Raw genomic sequence first — 19578 nt, 5'->3', positions numbered from 1 at the left:
TCAGTTGGTAAAGAATGAGAATTACCAAGAGAAGACAGTGGGTCCTTGTTGGTTCACGAGACCTCTGTAGGACTTACAAAATTCTTGATATTATGAAATTATGATACGGTTGGTCCAATTTGTTTGTACACAGGCATTTGCGGATTCAGGATTTAAATTCTGACTTTTAAGATTTTATATTAAACCCAATATATTTTTGAAGTTTCATATTTAATATTTGTTATAATTTTATTGAATTTTTATACATAAATTTATGTTCACGTCGAAAATACTAGGTTCAAATGAACTCGGTACTGTAAGGATGGATCCGCCCCTGCACAAAGGGGCGCTACATGGTTCGAAGGAGTTCAATTGATCCTTTCGTCCAAAAACTATATTATACATAATAGAATAGACCTACAAAATAGTATGGGTTTCGGTTATCCAACTTTTAAGCTGGTAGAGGCCACGAGATTGTTGCTTATTTGTATTTTTACAGTTAGGAAATTTACCCCTATCTAAACTGAAAATAAAAAAAGAATTCCCGCAAGTCTGGTTCTGCATTCATGTGAAATCCTTTAAGCTTCTTAGAACCAATAACAGTTATTGTGGTAGATGTCGCAAAATCAGGCAAAATTAAGTACTCATCTATATCTATATCTATATCTATCTTCCAATACAATTATAAAAATACAAAACTCGAAAGCTAAATGTAGATAGACTTTTAACCCTTCGAAAATATATTCCATGTTGGACAACGTTATCATTGCAATTAGTATGTCTGCCCATCATTCGACTAATAGATACACTTCAAACTTCAAAATCTGCAGCTTCTATCTTATAATTTGGTTCAGTTACCAAATTCTTTAAGAAACGTACCACTACTAAGCCATACAAGGAAGAAAATTAAAATCTAAACCAAGCATAGAAGCTTGAATGATTTGTCTCATCAATCAGAACGTGTTACAGGAAAATATAACGAGGCTCAAATACTGTAACATGCTGACCACCTACTTTATAACTAGGTCCTTGAGATTTCCATACGTAAGCTGTTCTTTCTTTTCTTTTTCAAAATAACACAAGAATTTCTGTACAAAATGAGAAATGCAACAAGATATTGCACTCGACCTACATTTCAACCTCGAACAAATTCCCCCCCCCCCCTCTCCGGGACTAGTGTTGGCTCAAAATATCTTACAGTCCCTAGGTCTAGGTTGAAGTCTCAATTGTTCTTCAACAACTGCCGCCTAGGTTTGCAGGTGACCTGCTTTGTCGCTGCTGCTGCAAGAAACATCGACAAATACCAAAACCCCAAGAAGTTGCAGAGAACTAGCAAGCGAGAAAAGGAAAATTTACAGACATTGTGTAACAGCTGCTAAAAAATCGAATTCAACGAAGTTGCTGATCATGAAATGCCTTAAGCTGCTTCACATCATTACACCATGCAGCAACATTTTGTCCATCAACAGTAACCCAGTCAACTACAGTCGATGCTGGTTGTTCCCACCATTCATCTACCTGTAAAAGATTCCACAATATCACATTTCATAAAAAGTAAACTTCCCAGAACAGAACAAAGATGAGTATGTGAGAAAGGAAATAAAAAAAAAGACATAACAGCATCATCAAGATATCTTGGTTAAAGAGCTTGAATTCCTTTTTTCTCCGAAGTTAGACCCTTATTTTTGCTTTCCCCCTTTTTGAATTAACAAAACTGAAGCATGAAGAATTGGCTTTCTGCCAACACCAAACAAATTCAAAACACAATCTTTGGATCAATTAAGGTAACTCAATTGTTTCCCACATATGGGTACTTGGCACTTCACATGAAGTACTTTCTGTTCATGCAATCATGCAGAAAGATCTTGGAAATTCATCCACGGAGGGTCAATCTAGCATACATGTAAAGATTTCATTTGGCTGACATGAAATGATAAATATCAAAGAAAATGATTTACAAAATACACTTAATTAAATAAAATATAGTCTTTTCTTCATTAAAAAAAGTAAGTCTTTTGTGGCGTGTCCTACATTCTTTTTGGACACTCTCACGGACCATGTCTGTATCTGGATAGATAATTGACAGCATGTAATACAAGATGGTTATTGACACAGCCCATCTCAAAGTATTAAATAGATTGAACATATAAGACCGAAAGAAATGTGTAATTCCATCATTTTATCCAACTAAGTTCTAAGATACCTATAAGATGTTACTTCAACAAACTGGTAAACAAATACATAGCGACAAAAATTACTCACCAGGCCCCGAACATACTTGCATTCCTCGTCAAGGCAGTGTTTAGCATTATTAATAGCTACATCCAATTCATGTAGCCAATTCTCAGTCGCTGTCTTCTCTTGGTCAGCAGCCAGATTTAAGCAGTAGTTTGTCGTCCTACAAAGCACAGGTAATAAAACCAATCAACCTATATTGGTCAAGCCAAATGTCCAACAATGAAATACAATATTCCAGGCACTAGAGTTCAATCTTTTGTAAAGGCACCTGGTTTCTGGTTTGAATAAGCATTAAAAAAACTTGTGCATTGCAAATAAGCAAGGATTCGACAAAGAAAACAAAAGGAAAAATTGATGCATGACCTTTGCCGCACCTTTCATACTCATTTTGTGCCTTGTAAGCATGATCTAATAACGCACGACCACTTTCAACAAGATCTCGTCGTGTGTGAACCAAGTTGATTGCCTTTTCCAAGTCTTCCAATATAGAAGCTTCAGAACAACGAAGCTTCATACAAAATCCCAAAGATTCTATAACTGCTGCTAAGCCGGCATCTGAGCCATCCAAACCTAAAAAAAAAGAAAAGAAAAAAAGATGTACATACAATAATCACTACGTGTAAAAAGTATGACATCAAGGAATGCAAAGCCAAGTTCAAAAGACAATGCCTGAATATAAAATTCAAGAAAGTCGTGGTATGGAGTATCTAAAGTTCAATAAAAGCAATTGTGTCTAACAGATCTAGTACATATTACAAAAACAACATAACAAGCTAACAATGAGCTGAAGAGACTCATTCATATAGGTTTTATTCAGATTGATTACTCATGGTTTAGGTCATCTCTTGTGATTTTGTTATGGGATAGAGTAATCACAAGCACGCCGTATACTTATATGGGTTTGAGGTGATTTATATTGCCTTAATTGTTGAAGGTTTTGCAAATTATCACATCCTTCCTGGTTGCTGATGTTTCTCCTTGCTGGTTATATTTTCATGTTGGGCATTGATAGAAGCTCAGATGTCCAGGTATCCAATCAGGTAGAATTTCCCTTACTGTTTCTAACACTCAGATGGCCCTGGTGGTTAAATTTTTGGTCCAATTAGGCACCTAGAATTGAAAACTATATCCATCTTATAGTTGCTCAAGACCTGCTAGCTGCACCAGAAACTATAGGCCCATAGCTGTTCTAACCAAGCCAGACAAGTTGGCAGACTCAACACTTCGACTAACGACACTGAAATATCTTTTCCATCTAAAACACTTCAACGGTATGATATACAGTTAGATTTAAACACAATCAACAAAAATAACTTCCAAAAGAATATTAGTCTAAAGATCCAAGAACTGGGAACAAGAGGTTGTATTCATGGGAACAAGAGTCACCATCAAGTCAATAATAGCTATGCTATTTTCCAATTGATTTAAGGCTCCACCCGATCCCAAATGCAAATTTTGCTTTCCGGAGATAGTTTTCTTTTTGGAATGCTAGCTAAGCTAATTGTCTTAGTTCCCTTCAATTAAATCAGTAAGCTTCTTCATTGATTCTCTACACCTTCAACAATGAGAATTCAAAAGACGATTCATTTTGCTCTACTTCCTGAGAGATGATTGATCGATAATGATTGTCTAGGCTTCCAGCCACTCTTCTCTTTTTTCCCACTTTACGTTATTATTAGATATTTTCTTAATTTGTGGGGAAATTCAGGGGTCTAAAACTTGTATTCATTCACGGCATGAGTTTAGAATATCTAGATAGTATGCAAAATAAGTACATATTCATTGCATCTGATTATTGAAGAATAAGTTATTTTTCCGGATTTTGGCACCACTGGAGCTAAAAGAACTACTTTTATAGTTCCTTAACTCAAACATTGAACAACCTATAAATGAGAGATATTATCTTTTAGTACTCAGTCTGCCACTCGTCATCTTCATTCTTCAGCCTAATCTTCACAAGAATAAAGAGAAATCTCAACTCCCTAACAACCAAAAGAGACAACAGCTCCTCTCCCTTGTACACCCTTATTCTCTCCTCTACAAATGGTTTCTTCGTATCCACAGTTGAGACTAAATATATTTCAGTAATTATGGGTGTGCCCACTCTAACTACACACTTCAACATAGTATCAAAGCAGGCAAGAGGTCCTAGGTTCGAGCCTCAGTCACCCATTATAAAAAAGAATTTCTACGTGTTTGGCCCATAAATAAAAAGATCAGGCCTACACGTGAGGGGTCATGTTGAGATTTAATATAATTAAGTAATTTAGATGAGATGGTCACACACTTCAATACCTTTTATGCCAATTTTCATCATTATTCATATCACTGTATGAATAATGAGAGAAGCACACACTGAGGATAAAATGAGATGCAAGTAGCACACATTGAGGATAAAATGAGAGAAGGTCGCTTGAGATGGTTCAGTCATGTCCTACATCGACCTACAGATACATCAATACATAGGTGTGAAACTATAGTGACGAACTAAGTTGCTCGGACTGGGGTGCAGGTGTCCGATACGGATGCGGGTCTAGAGGTTGGATCCATCATGATCTAAATTTTAAGTTTCGGGGGCAAGGATACAGGTGCAAGGATTAAAAAGATGGGTTGGATGGCTTACATGGAAGGAAGTCATCTCGAAAGACCTACAAATTCTTGGAATCAATGCAGGCTTAGCTAAAGATAGGGCACAATAGAAAAGAAAGATCCATACAGGTAATACCTACTAGTTGGGAATAGGTTTTAGACTTGGTAGAGGACTTTCAATAGTATTGTTATACTATTTCTTGGAATCAACGCAAACTTAGCTAAAAATAAGGCGCAATGGAAGAGAAAGATCCATACAGGTACTACCTACTAGTTGGGAATAGGTTTTAGACTTGGTAGAGAACTTTCAATAGTATTGTTATTATTACTTTTTTTTCATAAGGTAAATTGTATTAATCAAAAGGGAGAGAACTCCCGTATACAGAAAGTATACCAAAAAGTAGAGAATTTACATCAGAACATGATTCTCTACAAAAGACGCTCAATCTTCTATACAAGTAGGGGCTATATGAGTGCATCAAAAAGCGATCAAAGATAAAAGACTATTCTTAAGATGTGAAAAAGGTGACTCAATCCCCTCAAAAGCTCTCCTATTTCTCTTCCCCCAAACTATCCACATGAGAGCTAACGGGGCGAACTTACACGCCTTTTGCTTTCTTCTTCTACGGAAACCGGCCCAGCTATATAATATTTCCTTTACAGTGCTTGGCATCACCCATTGAACACCAAAAAGATTCAGGATTGCCCTCTACAAAGCCGAGGACACAAGGCAGTGCAACAACTTTCGCAGATTTTCAGCAGTCAAAATCACTCCCCTCGCCGCTAGCCATGCAAAAAAGCACACCTTCGTGGGCGCCTAAGGAATCCAGATCGAGGATTATGGAAAAGTGGTCTCTTCTCTCACCAACATGCTCTGGACTTTTCACAATGAACAAACCATCGCCACGCAAACCCCATATCCAAGAATCACAAGATGGGGGGCCTGTCTTGCCCATATAGCAGTGTCAACAAATCTTGGAGCTCCGCAATCTCTCAATCTTGCATGTTCCTTCTAAAATAGAGGTCCCATACTACCCTCCCCCCCTCATGGATCTGTTGGACCATCAATTCCTTCTGGTTTGAAACTCTGAAGATGTGAGAGAGAGATATCTTTTTTTTTAACTTTCACTTTTACTTTATATTGGTAATGAATGCCGCTGCAAATCAGTAGGCACTCTATCAGCTGAAAACATGAGCAATCAACCATTTTCCAGCAAATCTGGAGGAATAACAGATCATGTTTGCGTCAACATCTTCTTCTTTGGCACTTTCTTGTGGCTCTATCCCACAATTTTTAGATGTACTCTCAACACAAATACTCTATCAGGGGTCACATTCTTGTCAAACCAAAGGGGCTATGGTGCCACATGTCTCAGTGGACAATAATCTATGTTTCTAAGTTCCAGGTCCAGATAAACAACATCTCAGATCAAAAGACCTTATTCTTAAACAAGTCCTTTTATGCATTTTAATAATGGCTATTGCTAAATAATAGTGGTGAAAACTATTCTAGAAGTTGGAGAAAAATAAAACTGGCTACCTAACATCTGATTCAAGCGATAATAATACATTGAAATGAAGAAGAAAACTCACCTGCAGGATATTGTAGAGCAGCAGAAATACGGCATATAGATGGAATTGCAGACGGGTCTCTGGCACCAGCCCTAGCCGTCAACATAGCAGCATTCTTTTCAGCAGCAGCAACAGCTTCTGGTCCAGTAGATCCACTAACACCCATAGATTCCAATAGAGCCTATTTAGCATGAAACAACACACCATAAGGGAGACGACGCAAGTGTAAACTGCAAAAGGTACTAAGACGATAATGTAAAACAGAATAGCAACTAATAATTATCAGTCAGTCATTTTGTTTGCCAACTTTTAAATTATCATTTTAGGTAAGACCACCATCTCTCTGTCTTCCATCTTTTAGCTTATCTTAACCTTCCACAGAAGAAAAAATAAATAAATAATCCTTCAGTTTCTTTTGTGTGTTTGGCAGGGAGATGGAGGATATACTTAGTTATTACCAGGTGAATACATTCTAGCCGGCAACAAAACTGAGAAGCTTATATATACAGGCTCATATATATTCGCGCGCGTGTGTATATATAACTTATCAGAAGAGAAAGAAAAAAGCCATATATCTCTATACATATATACACATATTTTTATGAATATATATATCATAGCGTCGTACAAGATGCCTCTAATACATAAATATCTTGACCATTTGCTTATGGTAAGAGTTTTCATCATAAAATATGTCACGATAAATAAATACCGAGGTCAATCCTGAGAAAATGAAAAATCCCTTCATACAACTATTAAAGTTTTTGCACTTAACTTAAACACTATAGTTCAGGTAAAAGCAGGTTTTGAGCTCCGTCTCGCTTAAGTTGCGCTTTACTTCAGGAGTTAAGGTGCTATGATGTGTGCCTCATCACCTATGGACTATGTCTTTCAAAGCACAGTACTAGAGAATAAATATAGTTGATAAACTGATACATTAATCGTTAAAAACGTTAGGAAAGTATTTTTATTGATTAGGAATAATAAATCAAACTTGCTATAAGAAAATTACCTCTGAAAAAACATAAAGCTACATCTTGTGATAGAAATAGAAAAAAATTTAATTGCTTTTAAACTTGATTGATATGATTTTTACTTCATTCAAATAGTTATTGACAATGGAGGAGGAGCTATGTGAACGCTAATGGTACTACAAATTAAACTTGATAAAATGGTCTTCCCTGTGATTCTTGTCTTCAAAATTCAAGGCCACATTAGCTTCTCCTCCATTTGTCAAATAGTTATTCCCGAATATTGTGTTCAGTAATGCGGTGTAGAAAAGGGAAAAGAAAAGGAAGAAGTTTTCCTCCAATGTATTTTAAAACATATATACAGATAACATCTCGACATTAATAACATGGATTGCTATGCACCTACATGTGTGTGTGAGGGGGGGGGGGGTAGACTTACATATATATATATATATTGAATCAGGAGTAAGGGTGCCTAACAGGCCGGGTTTAACCGTAACCGGACCAGACCGGTTAAAACCGGAACTGGTACAAGGGGGCCGGGTTAATGGGGTAAGGGGGGTTGGTCCGTTTACGTTGGGGCTACCGGTTAACCGGCCTGGTCAAACCTGGGCAACGGTTTTTACTGTAGAATCGGTTAACTGGACCGGACCGGCCCAGACTGGTATAACGGCTGCCTAATTTTTTATTTTTTTATAGTGGGGCCTTTTTCTGACCATTGGCAACGGTCTTCTGGCCTTGGAGTCGTTGCCCAATGGCAGATTTGCACAAATAGCCCATTTTTGGGCTTTTTAAAAAAAACATAAACACTTTTTGTAATTACCTAATTAGCTCTTTGAAAAACTATAAATACATCCCCCTCTTCTTCATTTCTTCACTCATCTCTCATTTCTCAAACTCATATTCACAATTATCATTCTCTCATTCTTCACCTAAAGTGCAATTAAGTATTTGGCTCTCATTTTTTTTTGGAATTTCATTTATTGTATTATTTAATATTTGAAGTTTGAAGTTTGAACAATTGACGTTTCTTCGTGGTAATATTGGAGTTGTGAAATCATCAAGTGTTCAATTTATTACCGAATTCGGTGCACTCCCTCCAACTCTTTCTCTTATTTACTATTTTATTTACATATTTAATTTTTGCTAGTAGTTAAATTTTCACAATATGTTTAATGCTGCAAAAAGAGTTTGTAATAAGGTTACTCATCGGGGAAATAAAAAAAGAGGTAGTACTTCTGCTTCAGCATCTGGTAGTAATTTAAATGACTCTATACATATTCCTGAAACATTAACTGATAGTAATATAGATTATCAACAATTACAGGAAAATTTCGGTATAAAAGATAATGAATTAGAAATGGAAGATCAGATACCACTTACACCTAGTAGTGTTGGAGCTGGTAGCAGGGGTGGTGGTGATGGTGCTAGTAGTAGACCACCTGTGGCCCCGACTACTAATCGGAGAAAAAGAAGTAAGGTTTGGAAATTTTTTGACGAAATAGAAGGTACTGATAGAGTTAAATGCAAACTTTGTAATAATACTTTTAAACATAAGACTGGAGGACAATTAGGGGGACCGGGACACTTAGTAAACATATGAGAATTGAGCATCCTATAGAATGGGGCTCTGATGGAGATGAAAATCAAGCAACTCTAAACCCTACTACTGGAGGACTTATGAAATATAATAAAATGAAGGATTGTGAGGAGTTAGCAAAAATGATTGCTTTGGGTTGTCTACCTTTTTCTTTTGCTTCTTCATCATATCTTATTATGTATATTCAAAGGATTTATAATCCTTCATTAAAAGGTATCCCTAGAAGTACTTGTAGATCTGATATCTTTAGACTTCATCGACAATATCAAACATACATACGTTATTTGTTTAGCCACCTTCCTTGTAGAGTTTCTCTAACTTCTGATATTGGCCATGCTGTTAATGGAAATGATTATTTGACAATTACACGTCATTGGATAGATAATAATTATTGTATGCAAAAACGTATTATCGATTTAAATATGATGAAGATCAGAGTGATACTGCTGTGTTTATAAGTACTACTATTTGTTAAGCTGAATTTTATAATCTCAAACAAAAAGTATTGTGTATGTCTTTTGATAATGCTTCTAGCAATAATGCCGCAATTTCAATATTAAAATTGCATTTACAACCACCACTTGACGAAATTTTTCATGTTAGGTGTGCATGTCATGTTTATAATTTAATTGTTAAAAGTGGCCTTGATTTATTTTCAACTGAGATTACTCATGTTAGAAGAGAAGCTGGTGTTATTCAAGGAAATAATAGACAATCTAGAATTAGGGAATTTAAGAATAAGTATACCGAGCATAACCTTAAACCCAGATTCATACCAGACGAAATTGTTACTAGATGGAATTATACATATATATTTTTAAAATGTTGCTACAAATATAGATGCCCAATAACTGAAGTTGCTAATGTGCATTGTACTGATCCAGACCATATGTTAACAACTACTACTTGGGAGGTCATTAATGGTGTTGTTAAATTTTTACATAAATTTTATACAGCTACTGTTGAGTTTTCTAGAGCATATTACCCTACTGTTCCTATGGCTTTAGTACCTATAGCTGAAATTTCTTTTAAACTCTTTGAATTTAAGAAGAAAGAAAAATATAGGGATGTTGTTAAACAAATGCAAGCAAAATTCAAAAAATATTTCTTTCCAATTTCTCCGATTTACTTAATTGGTGCTGTTTTAAATCCTTCTATTAAGATGTCTGATTGTTACCAATTAATGAATGCTTTATATACTTATATGGAGATTGGACCAACTGAAACCCCAGATATATATGTTTGTATGAACAAGCTAAATGATTATTTACAACAATTATATAATTATTATGCAAATATAATTGATGATGATGCTTTTAATGTAGGCAATGTTAATCCCACTATGCACTGTACCACTTCTACTACTATGGATGATGATGAAGGCCTTGATAGTTTTAATATTTTTTCTACATTTTCTAACACTCAAACTAGTAGCAGGAACATTGATAAACTTCAATTCTACTTGCAGAAGCAAAAAGAGCCTCACACAAAGGAATTTTCACCATTGGGATGGTGGCATGAGAATGGAAAGCAATTTCCTGTTCTTTCCGCTATGGCTCGGGACGTGCTGAATGTGCCAATTTCAAATGTTGTGTCAGAGAGTCCAAGCAAGACAACAACTTGGAGACACCCGTCACTAATTGGGAAGCAATGCTTTGGAAGTTTTAGTATGTTTCAGAGATTGGATTAGATCGGAACGAAGAAATCAAGGACGTGAAGATGTTAATAGCCCAGAAGACGAGGAACTTGGAGATATATTAACGCATGGTAACCCATCTGAATTTAACACTCCAGAAGAAGGCCAATCAGTTCATATTGATTACGAAGAACTTACTAAGGCAATGCAAAACTTTTGAATTTACTCTTTTTTCGTTAATTTACTTGTAGTTAAATGTAAACCTTTCAATTTGTAAGTTTGAATTTTGAAATAAATGTAGCACTTGCAATTTATAAGTGCAATTTTTTCCCATCTTCATTATATTCTTTATATTTTTACTTTATATTAATATAACTTACAATAGTTATACAAAATACAAAAAAAAAATTAAAAATTACACTAACCCGGCCCCTTGTACCCGTAACCCGTACGATTCATTTTTTACCCGGATGAACCCGAACCCGTTAAACCCGGTAAGCCCTAACCCGTAACCGGCCCGATTCCCAACTCGTTCGGTTCCAAAATTTGCCTACCCAGCCCGACCCGGCCCAGCCCACCCGTTAGACACCCTTACAGGAGGAAGACTTACATACACTGTTAGTGTTAGTATTCTCATGACCGTTGGGGTATCCTCTAAATTTAGAAGAGTTGTTACTATTGAATTACCTAAAAGCATGTGAAACTGGACTCTTTGAAAGTAGAAGAAATAAAGGGGATATAAGAAAGACACTCAAAATTATCAAATGTCAACAACAAATGCAGGAAAAAAGTATTTAGATGCGAAAAGAAACGGAGTCAAAAGCGAATAGTTTGTCACACTAACCTAAAATAACTTAAAGAGAGAGTTCTTAGTAGAGGAATTTCAGAAAAACAAAAAAAGTTGAGTGAATAAATACAAAGTACTTCTCCATGGAAAGAGGAGGAAAAGCAACATGGAGCTGAGGGACCATTAAAACAACAGATAATAGCATGATTGTTTAAATGAGAAGAGATAATAACATCATATGACCAATCAGAGAATAAAGGATAAAGAGGTGCAGATGAAGGAAAAAGGGATGCAGATGAAGGAAAAGGGGTGCAAAGCAAGAAAACAACCAAATTCAGATTTCAAGAAAGGAGCTTTCCAGCATTATATTAGATGTCGAATCAACCCTACCTTTAGGTTCCCAATCAGTTAATGACAAATATATAGCAGCATTTGTCAATATTTAAGAAGACTACCAAAAATATGCAAGCGCTTCAAAGCCCTTACATTAGGAGGGCCCTTCAAGAAGGCAGAGATGCAAGTGCATCTAGCATAAACTGGAGAATGGTAGATAAAAAACCCTGATGGACAGAAAAGATATTAGAGCAGGCAAGGGTCCTGAGTTCGAGTCTCATTGTTACTTTTTTTTTTTTGTGAAATGGTAAAGGTATTATTAATAAAGTTACCAAGATGGTACAAATAAAGCACAGGACTCCAGAAAGACTAGAAGATATTGTACTATATCACAAAAGCAACTACATCCTTCCTACTAACTGATCTAAGAAATCCATATATTGATCCATACTTCCAATATACCTACTATTACACTAGAAAAAAAGATTATGGAGACACTTATTCTTAATTTTAGAAATAAGAATTAAATAAATACTGCTACATTTATTTTTTTAAAAAATCATGTAATTCGCCCATGGAGAAAAAAAATCAAGCATGCACGTGACGAGACATGTTAAAGACATAACTAAATAAATAAAGAATGCTCGGCCAAACAACTTAATTTTTAGATGAAATGACACCTATGTTGCGCGGACTCTTCAAATTTCCTGCCATACCCGTGTCGACACGACATTCATGTGGGTTCCACATCGGATATTATGGTCAACCGATTTTGGGTACTTTGACCAAAGCTACAGAAAAATTCAAGATAAAATACATATTGACTTCCAACATCAAAACAAAAGCTAGGGTAAATTTGAAGCGGGTATGCCGCTATTGGGGAAGGCCTTTAGATGGATCCAGCAACTCTTGCTTCTTCTTTTTTTTCTTTTTTAAGGGAGAGAAGCAGAGAGCTTCAAAGAGGGACTTGCAGAAGACGGGCATTCGACGAGAGATACTAAAAAATATTGTACCCCATTTGTTCTCCATTATAAGCAAATCAATATAGTGAAAGCTTGACGTGTTTGCTAGATCTTCAAGAGTTTTATCTCCCTATAATTTGGTTCATTCTAGTTAGCATTCTTCCGTGTTGAGAAATTTTGTGAATGAACGGCAGAATTATTGGTTGCACTCCACGGTCCACAACCGACAAGTAAGTTTTTCACAAAATATTTCTCATAATTTAGGAAATTTTTATAAATTTATTTTTAGAATTTTAAATTATTTTTTGCCAAATCCCTGCACTCGTATCCGTATCTGGATCCCGTATCCCCGAATCTTAAAATTTAGATTATGAAGGATCTGACCTCTAGATCCGCACCCGGATAGGATGACACACCCGTCAACACCTCTAAAAGCATGCTTATCTACATTTATTCACTTAGTTCAAAAGGACTCCCTTGGTCCAAATTGATTGTTCCATAACATGTGGTATTAGTGTTTTTTGGGGAAATATGTGGGCGCAAAATTTACTTTTCAGCTTACAACACAACATAGATCCTACCAGCAAACAATCAAGAAGAGCATTATAAATCTGATTTTGAAACCTAGCAGACTAGTCACTTTGCTAATTCTTCATTCATAATTTGCACTGTCTCCAAAATATTAAAAAATAAGCAATTAGAAGTAAATAATTAGTAACTGAAGTAGCACAGATTCTATTAGCATACAATTAAAAAGTTGATTTCACAAATCCTCCTTAAACCTAGCAGCGTCAATGATTCTTTTAAATTTCTTTAAACCGTCTTTATTAGATATGTGGATTAGTGAAATCTACAAACCTGAGGTGTTGATGGAAGCATGTAAAGTGTATTATCAGGAGTTTGATAAAATGCTGAAACCTCTTGCTCAATAAGATCTTTTGCACAGTTTGATAAATCTACGAGCACAGTGCAAGCAGGAATTATAGAACTTGATGAATAATCCCTTGCAGCTGATGGCTGCTGACTCCAAAATGCTGCAGCATCCTACATAGCAACAGGGAAAATTTTATGCAATCAAACAACTAATAAATTTCTTCTAACTAGCTCAGGATTGAGGCTTAGTTGTTGTTGTCACTGTAGTTGTAATCCCTTAAAAAATTTACTAGATTCTCCAGCATAAAAGCATAAATATGTCAGTGGAACATCTAATTTATTAACAAATTGGAAAATCTTCAGTGAAGACACACTGAGATGCATATATATCGGAATGGGCATCAAGTTGCACATCAATGTACATATAACCTACTACTTCCACCCAATTTTGTTTAACCAAATGCTGTCCAATAATTTATCCAGTAAACCTTTCAAACTAGGTCGTCAAACAATGCATATGTTAAAACTTCAGTGTTCTAACAGGTACCACATTTTTTTGCACCTTTGTACAAATCTATAAAAGTCTAAGACGTAAGACATTTCTCATGCCTTATCCTATATTCACTCATTTCTCAAACATAAAATGGGACAGAACTAGTACATTAGACAAGGTTGGGCTGCTGAAGCCATATTAATTATGCCAATAACTTCATCATATGGTCCCTTTGCTTCAATCTTTATGACACTCTTCGATTTAGGGATGTCCCAGAATATTACACAATCCCATACCTATACAACTTTTAAGATTCAAATTCATTATACAATTCGTTCAGCTTTTCAACCATACTTTAGTGTTTTCTTCAACTATTGACAATATAAAAAGGTAAATCAAATACTTTTGCTTGTAACTCATCCAGCCACCTCTTCTTGGTGTTTTTATTATATATAATATGCCACTCTTTACCGACTAAAAAAATAAAATAATAATAATAATAAAGAGGTAAGTCAAATTAACATCTCAGACTCTGACCAGTCAAATGTTTGTTGTTATATATAGAATAGAATTGAGGGAGTACTAGATAATGACCATTTTGGTAAATGATCAACATAATTGTAAGCCATGGGAAATTTCACTTTTAGTTTCCAACAAAAGTATTTAGACTATGTGCAAGGCTACATTTGATCATATAGTAAACTCAAACATATTTAAGGAGTCCCATTGCACGAGTATCTGATTTAATGGTCAAAGCAATTCAAGTTAGTTGTTCCAAGTTCCAACACATTGCTTAAGGTACACATGCACTAAGTTGGAAAGTAATAGTGTCTCATATCTTCAGACCGCAATCACATGCAACCCCCCCCCCCTCCCTCCAAAAAAGGAAATAAAAATGTTAAAACAGAAGGCTGGTGTAGTGACATATCGCACCGCATAGATGGACATAAGTTCAGTCGTACCATGCTTGCCTTCAGTAGGGCACTATAAATAGATTCAAGCTCTGATCGCCGAGCATCAAATTCTTCGATCTTCTTCCATTTCTTTCTCAAAGAATCTTCAGCTTCTTTTCTCTCCGCGCACAATGTATTTAAACGTTGTATTTCAGACATTAGAGTGTTCACGCTAGCTCTTAATCCAGCTGCTTCTCTTTCCTTTGTCCAGACCTCCAGCTACAAAAGGAAGAAAAAAATTGCAAGGACATCCCACGTGTACAAAATCAATAAATAGGTTTCATACAAGTAACCGGGCTTGTGCTAGAGAAGATTATAAGATTACACGCAAGACCAGCATGTTTGAAACTACCAAGAGAAAGCAGACAAACCAAAGGAAAGTAAAGCACTATTCAACACCTTTAAAAATACAATATATTCAATATTTACATCTCTAAACTTAATCAGAAGAAGTACGATAACCCTTATAATAATAACACTATTCAATCAATAGTTGCCCACGCACAACTTCAGAATGTTCTTCAAAGAAACCAAGAAAGGTGTCGCATCCCGCTTTACCACAGGTCCACAGCCTATGCAGTATTTTTAAGTTTTATAAGAGAGAAGTCAAACCTCAAGTTGTCTGAGGCTGCTCATACTCTTTGATGTTCCACCAATTACTAGTGAGTGTGAAGAGATTGCATCACCAGTTCCTTGCAGGCGCTTTAAAAGCTGTTGACTCATATTTCTTGCTTCTGCGGCTTTATTCAATGCATCTTCGGTAGCCATGAATTGCTGAACATGTGCTTTCTGCATAGGACAACAAATCAGACAGTTTAGAAAATATACCAAAATAAACAGATTTTCTGCATATAAAAATGAAAGGTCTTAGTTCTTACAACCGTAAAAACAAGTGTATATCTAACAATGAACTCACAGCATCCATGTCAGGTTAAAAATTGGGAAGGAAGTATAACAGATGGGAAACACTCAACTAATAATCAAGTCAAATTGGAAACCCAATTCAGGTCAAAGGGAGCAACAGTTTACGAAGAGCTCCAAAAGGATTTCAAGAAACAAAAAAAAATAAGGCAATCTATTAAAAAAGCCTAAGGAACTTCGCAAAGTAAAAACTTGAAGGTGGCAAATAACTATACGCGATGACATAAAAAAGGACCTGTCTCTCAAGAAGTTGATTTTGAGTCCCTCTTGAAGACGCATCACCTCCAATTTTGCCATTTCCATAAAGCTGATACTGTAAAGGTGACGTTACATCAGGAGAAGAAGCATCCATTACTCTGTCATTCTCGTACTTGTACCTGATTTGAAGTTAAATATTGATAACAATGAATAGGTACATCATCATACCACAATTATCATAAACTGGCTTCAAGCAGATACACCTTACCACAAAATCAAGCGGAACCAAAGAACTCTATCCCTTTCAAATCGGTGGCCTTGTCAGAAATTACATGTTTTATTAAACAGATAATTTGAATTAGTTTACCTTTTCATTCCATCAATCAACTCTCAAATAATTGGGTCAGCTATATCAATCTTCTGTATGCATTCCACTCTCATGTCCATTTCATTCTAATACTGAACGGTTTATCTTGTAAGGCAAGTCAGAGATTCTTTAAACCAGATTTTCGAAATCTTGCAATTAACCCCAGACGGGTATAAAAGTGCCTAACCAGAATAAAAGGACTCCCAACACCGAACTTAATATAAGCGTCACAGCAACTAAGTATAGTTCTAACTAGTTTGCATCGACTACAATTGGTATGACACTTATCTCTGATTAATTTACCTTTTGATATATTAAAATATGAGGAAGTGCAACAGTTGATCAATTGAATTTTTGGTCATACATAATTAAAGTCAGAAGTTTCCACACACTAAAATGAACATATATTTCCCATAAAAGTAAATTTACCAAATCAGGTAACTGCAAAAAGAAACAAGAAAACAGGAAAATAGGAGTTATAGTAGTTTTCAGTTGCTCATTCAAATAATCACAGCAAAGAACAATCAGAATCCAAGGTAGACGTAATTCCACTCATAAATGAAGATTTTAAAGCTATTTCTAAGAAGATCAGATTACCTTAGAATCTCTGCATCAGCTCTAACATCAACTTTCTCTATTTCTCGAGTAATCGAAGTCTTCAGCTTTTGAGCATATGCAGTGATTCCCTGTAGCAACTGAGGAGGACTTTTCAGGCAACTTACAATTGCATCTCTTACTTCATCGGGCAAATCACCATCAAGGTCAATACCTAACTTGGCAGCTTGTAACAGAGAATTCATATGGATTCCACTTCCTTCATAAGCAGGAAAAGAGTTGTGAATCTTTTCAGCCATCTGCATAGCAAGAGACTCGCATGCCTTCCTGATATTTCTTTCCCATGTTGTTTCAATGAGAATGACATCCTCTGCACTTTTGGCTCCTTTAAAAGTTGAATAAACAGATTCTTTCTCATTTGCATGAAAAGTAGTAATCACCTCCGCAGAAGAATCAACACTAGACCGCTTAACATTCCTTGCTTGGCTAACATAATAACTTAGACGTTTATGGTACTCCGAAAATATTTTTGCAGCTTCATCACACTGTTGGTCATAAGCCTCCAGCATTACTTGTTTATGTCTGCACTTAAAAAGTATCAATATCAGCTATACTTAATGCCACCAGTGCTAACCAGTCTGGAAACAGGTTCTTGTTGCTTATGGACAGAAAATGGGCAAGTTTAACAATGACGAAAATAATCCAACCCGTCCCATCCCTACCTTCAGAGAGTCAGTAGTAATAGTCACAAGGTTAACTCGATTTCATATTATCAAAGTGAATCCAAAAATTTAGAGTAAATGAACTTGGAGTTGGTATAGTCGATTATATATACATATTCCTCGGCTTGATGATCAATGAAGTGAGAGGAACAATTATGTCTCAAGTTCAAATCCCGGCGGTGGCAAAAAAGGTGATTTCTTCTCATTCGCCTAAGCCTTGATGGGCAGATATACCCACTATCTATACTGGTGGGAGGTAGCAGGTACCCGGTAATAGTCGAGGTGGACACAAGCTAGACCGATACCACCATCATTATTATATAAACACACACACACATACATTTGCTTCTTCTTTTTTGGGTATACGTATACATGGTCCGAGCAGAATGTAATGGATTCAATTAACTGCTAGAAGAGATAGATTTGCCTTTTGCATATTACACTTTAAGATGAGGCATCGACGCAAGACTTTCTTCTATAAATAAGCTCATCACTGGAATCAAAATTAAGAACAACACAAAGCTAGTAGTTACTAATAGATGACAAAATAACGTTACAATAAGCTAATTTTCAGAGAGGATACCTATAGTTAGACCTCTCGTCAAGCATGCGCTTACGCTCAGCCTCCTCCCTCGAGACCTCCAACATCCTTGCCTTCAACTCTTTCCTCTGACGCCTCACTATCTGCCTTAGCCTTTCCACCTCTTTCTCCGCCAAGTCTCTCTCCTGCAATGCAAATTCCCTACTATTCTCACCCAAACCATTGTCCCTACCCACTCCCCCTACCTTCTCCTTCTTCTTCCCTTTACTCCTCCCTGAATCAACAGCATTAACATTTTCATCATCTTTTCCGTGCACAAGGATATTGCGGCGGATTTTTTCAACAGTTTTCTCGGATTTCACTCTGTTCAAGAGGAAATTCCAAATCGGTAACATGTTCCCACGGCAAATCTTGCGAAGCGAATCGATGGTGGGCATTGCTGCTTTGCTTGAAGCTGCGTATGAACCTAAAGGTTGGTACCCCATCTCCTTCTGAAGCCATTCCAGTATAGCTTCTGGTTGTACGGACCCTGCCATTATCGGAACTAGGGTTTCCAATTTCCTAAAAAATGCAGCTAAGTTCACTCCAGTAGCGAAAATTCCCAAACTAACGCATAGTTAGTTGATCAATTGATACCCCAAAAACGCGAACTGGTGCAAAATGGGAGTGTTTAAAAAACTAAAACTCGGGGAAGTAAGATGGGAGAAATGAATTTTCATAAAAGATGAACAGATCTGAAGAATGTGATTGCCGGCAGTGGTTAGAGTAGAAGTAGCGTGGCCGTAAGGGATCTGTAGCTTAGTGGGTCACTGGATCCACACTCGTAATGTACAGAATTACGAAATGGACAATTGAAACACAAAGACAAAATAGTGAAAGTTCAAAATATAGAAGGTCCCGCTCGAATCATTACGCGTGCTAAATGCTAATGCTTCACCTTCACTGCCGCCCGGCCCAAACGTTCTACAAGGTATAGTTAGAGTTTTTAGTCAAAACTAGGTAATAAACTCGCGCTTCGCGCTCGATTAAACAATTTTTTTTTTTTTTTTGGTGAAATAAGTCAATGTAGAAGAAATAGAATATTATCATATAAAAAATAATAAACTATAATGTAAGCCATACATAAGAAAAATGCTAAATATCAAACATATATGAAAAGGTACATATACAAAAAAAAAAAAAAAAATAGAACAATGCTTACCTTTTTGTATAAACCATTTATAAGGTTTTCATACAAAAAGTATTTGTTTAAACTTATAGGTCTGTTTTACTTCAACTTTATAATAAA

The 19578-nt window shown here is 36.1% G+C and overlaps 1 protein-coding gene across 1 annotated transcript; it reads right to left on the bottom strand.

The window, feature by feature from the left end:
* Positions 1-788: 788 nt before the first annotated feature.
* LOC104247119 (AUGMIN subunit 5) lies at positions 789-19144 on the bottom strand. The gene is made up of 10 exons (XM_009803071.2): positions 18333-19144; positions 17070-17609; positions 16143-16284; positions 15599-15775; positions 14996-15205; positions 13526-13711; positions 6400-6559; positions 2592-2787; positions 2242-2377; positions 789-1497 (listed from the first exon to the last, which is right to left on the bottom strand). Exons 1-10 carry the CDS (start codon positions 18824-18826, stop codon positions 1369-1371), a joined length of 2370 nt encoding a protein of 789 aa, XP_009801373.1. The 5' UTR covers positions 18827-19144; the 3' UTR covers positions 789-1368.
* Positions 19145-19578: the final 434 nt, after the last annotated feature.

Source organism: Nicotiana sylvestris, chromosome 9, assembly GCF_000393655.2.
Source record: "Nicotiana sylvestris chromosome 9, ASM39365v2, whole genome shotgun sequence".
Taxonomy (NCBI): Eukaryota; Viridiplantae; Streptophyta; class Magnoliopsida; order Solanales; family Solanaceae; genus Nicotiana; species Nicotiana sylvestris.
This window is presented reverse-complemented; position numbering and strand designations above follow the sequence as displayed.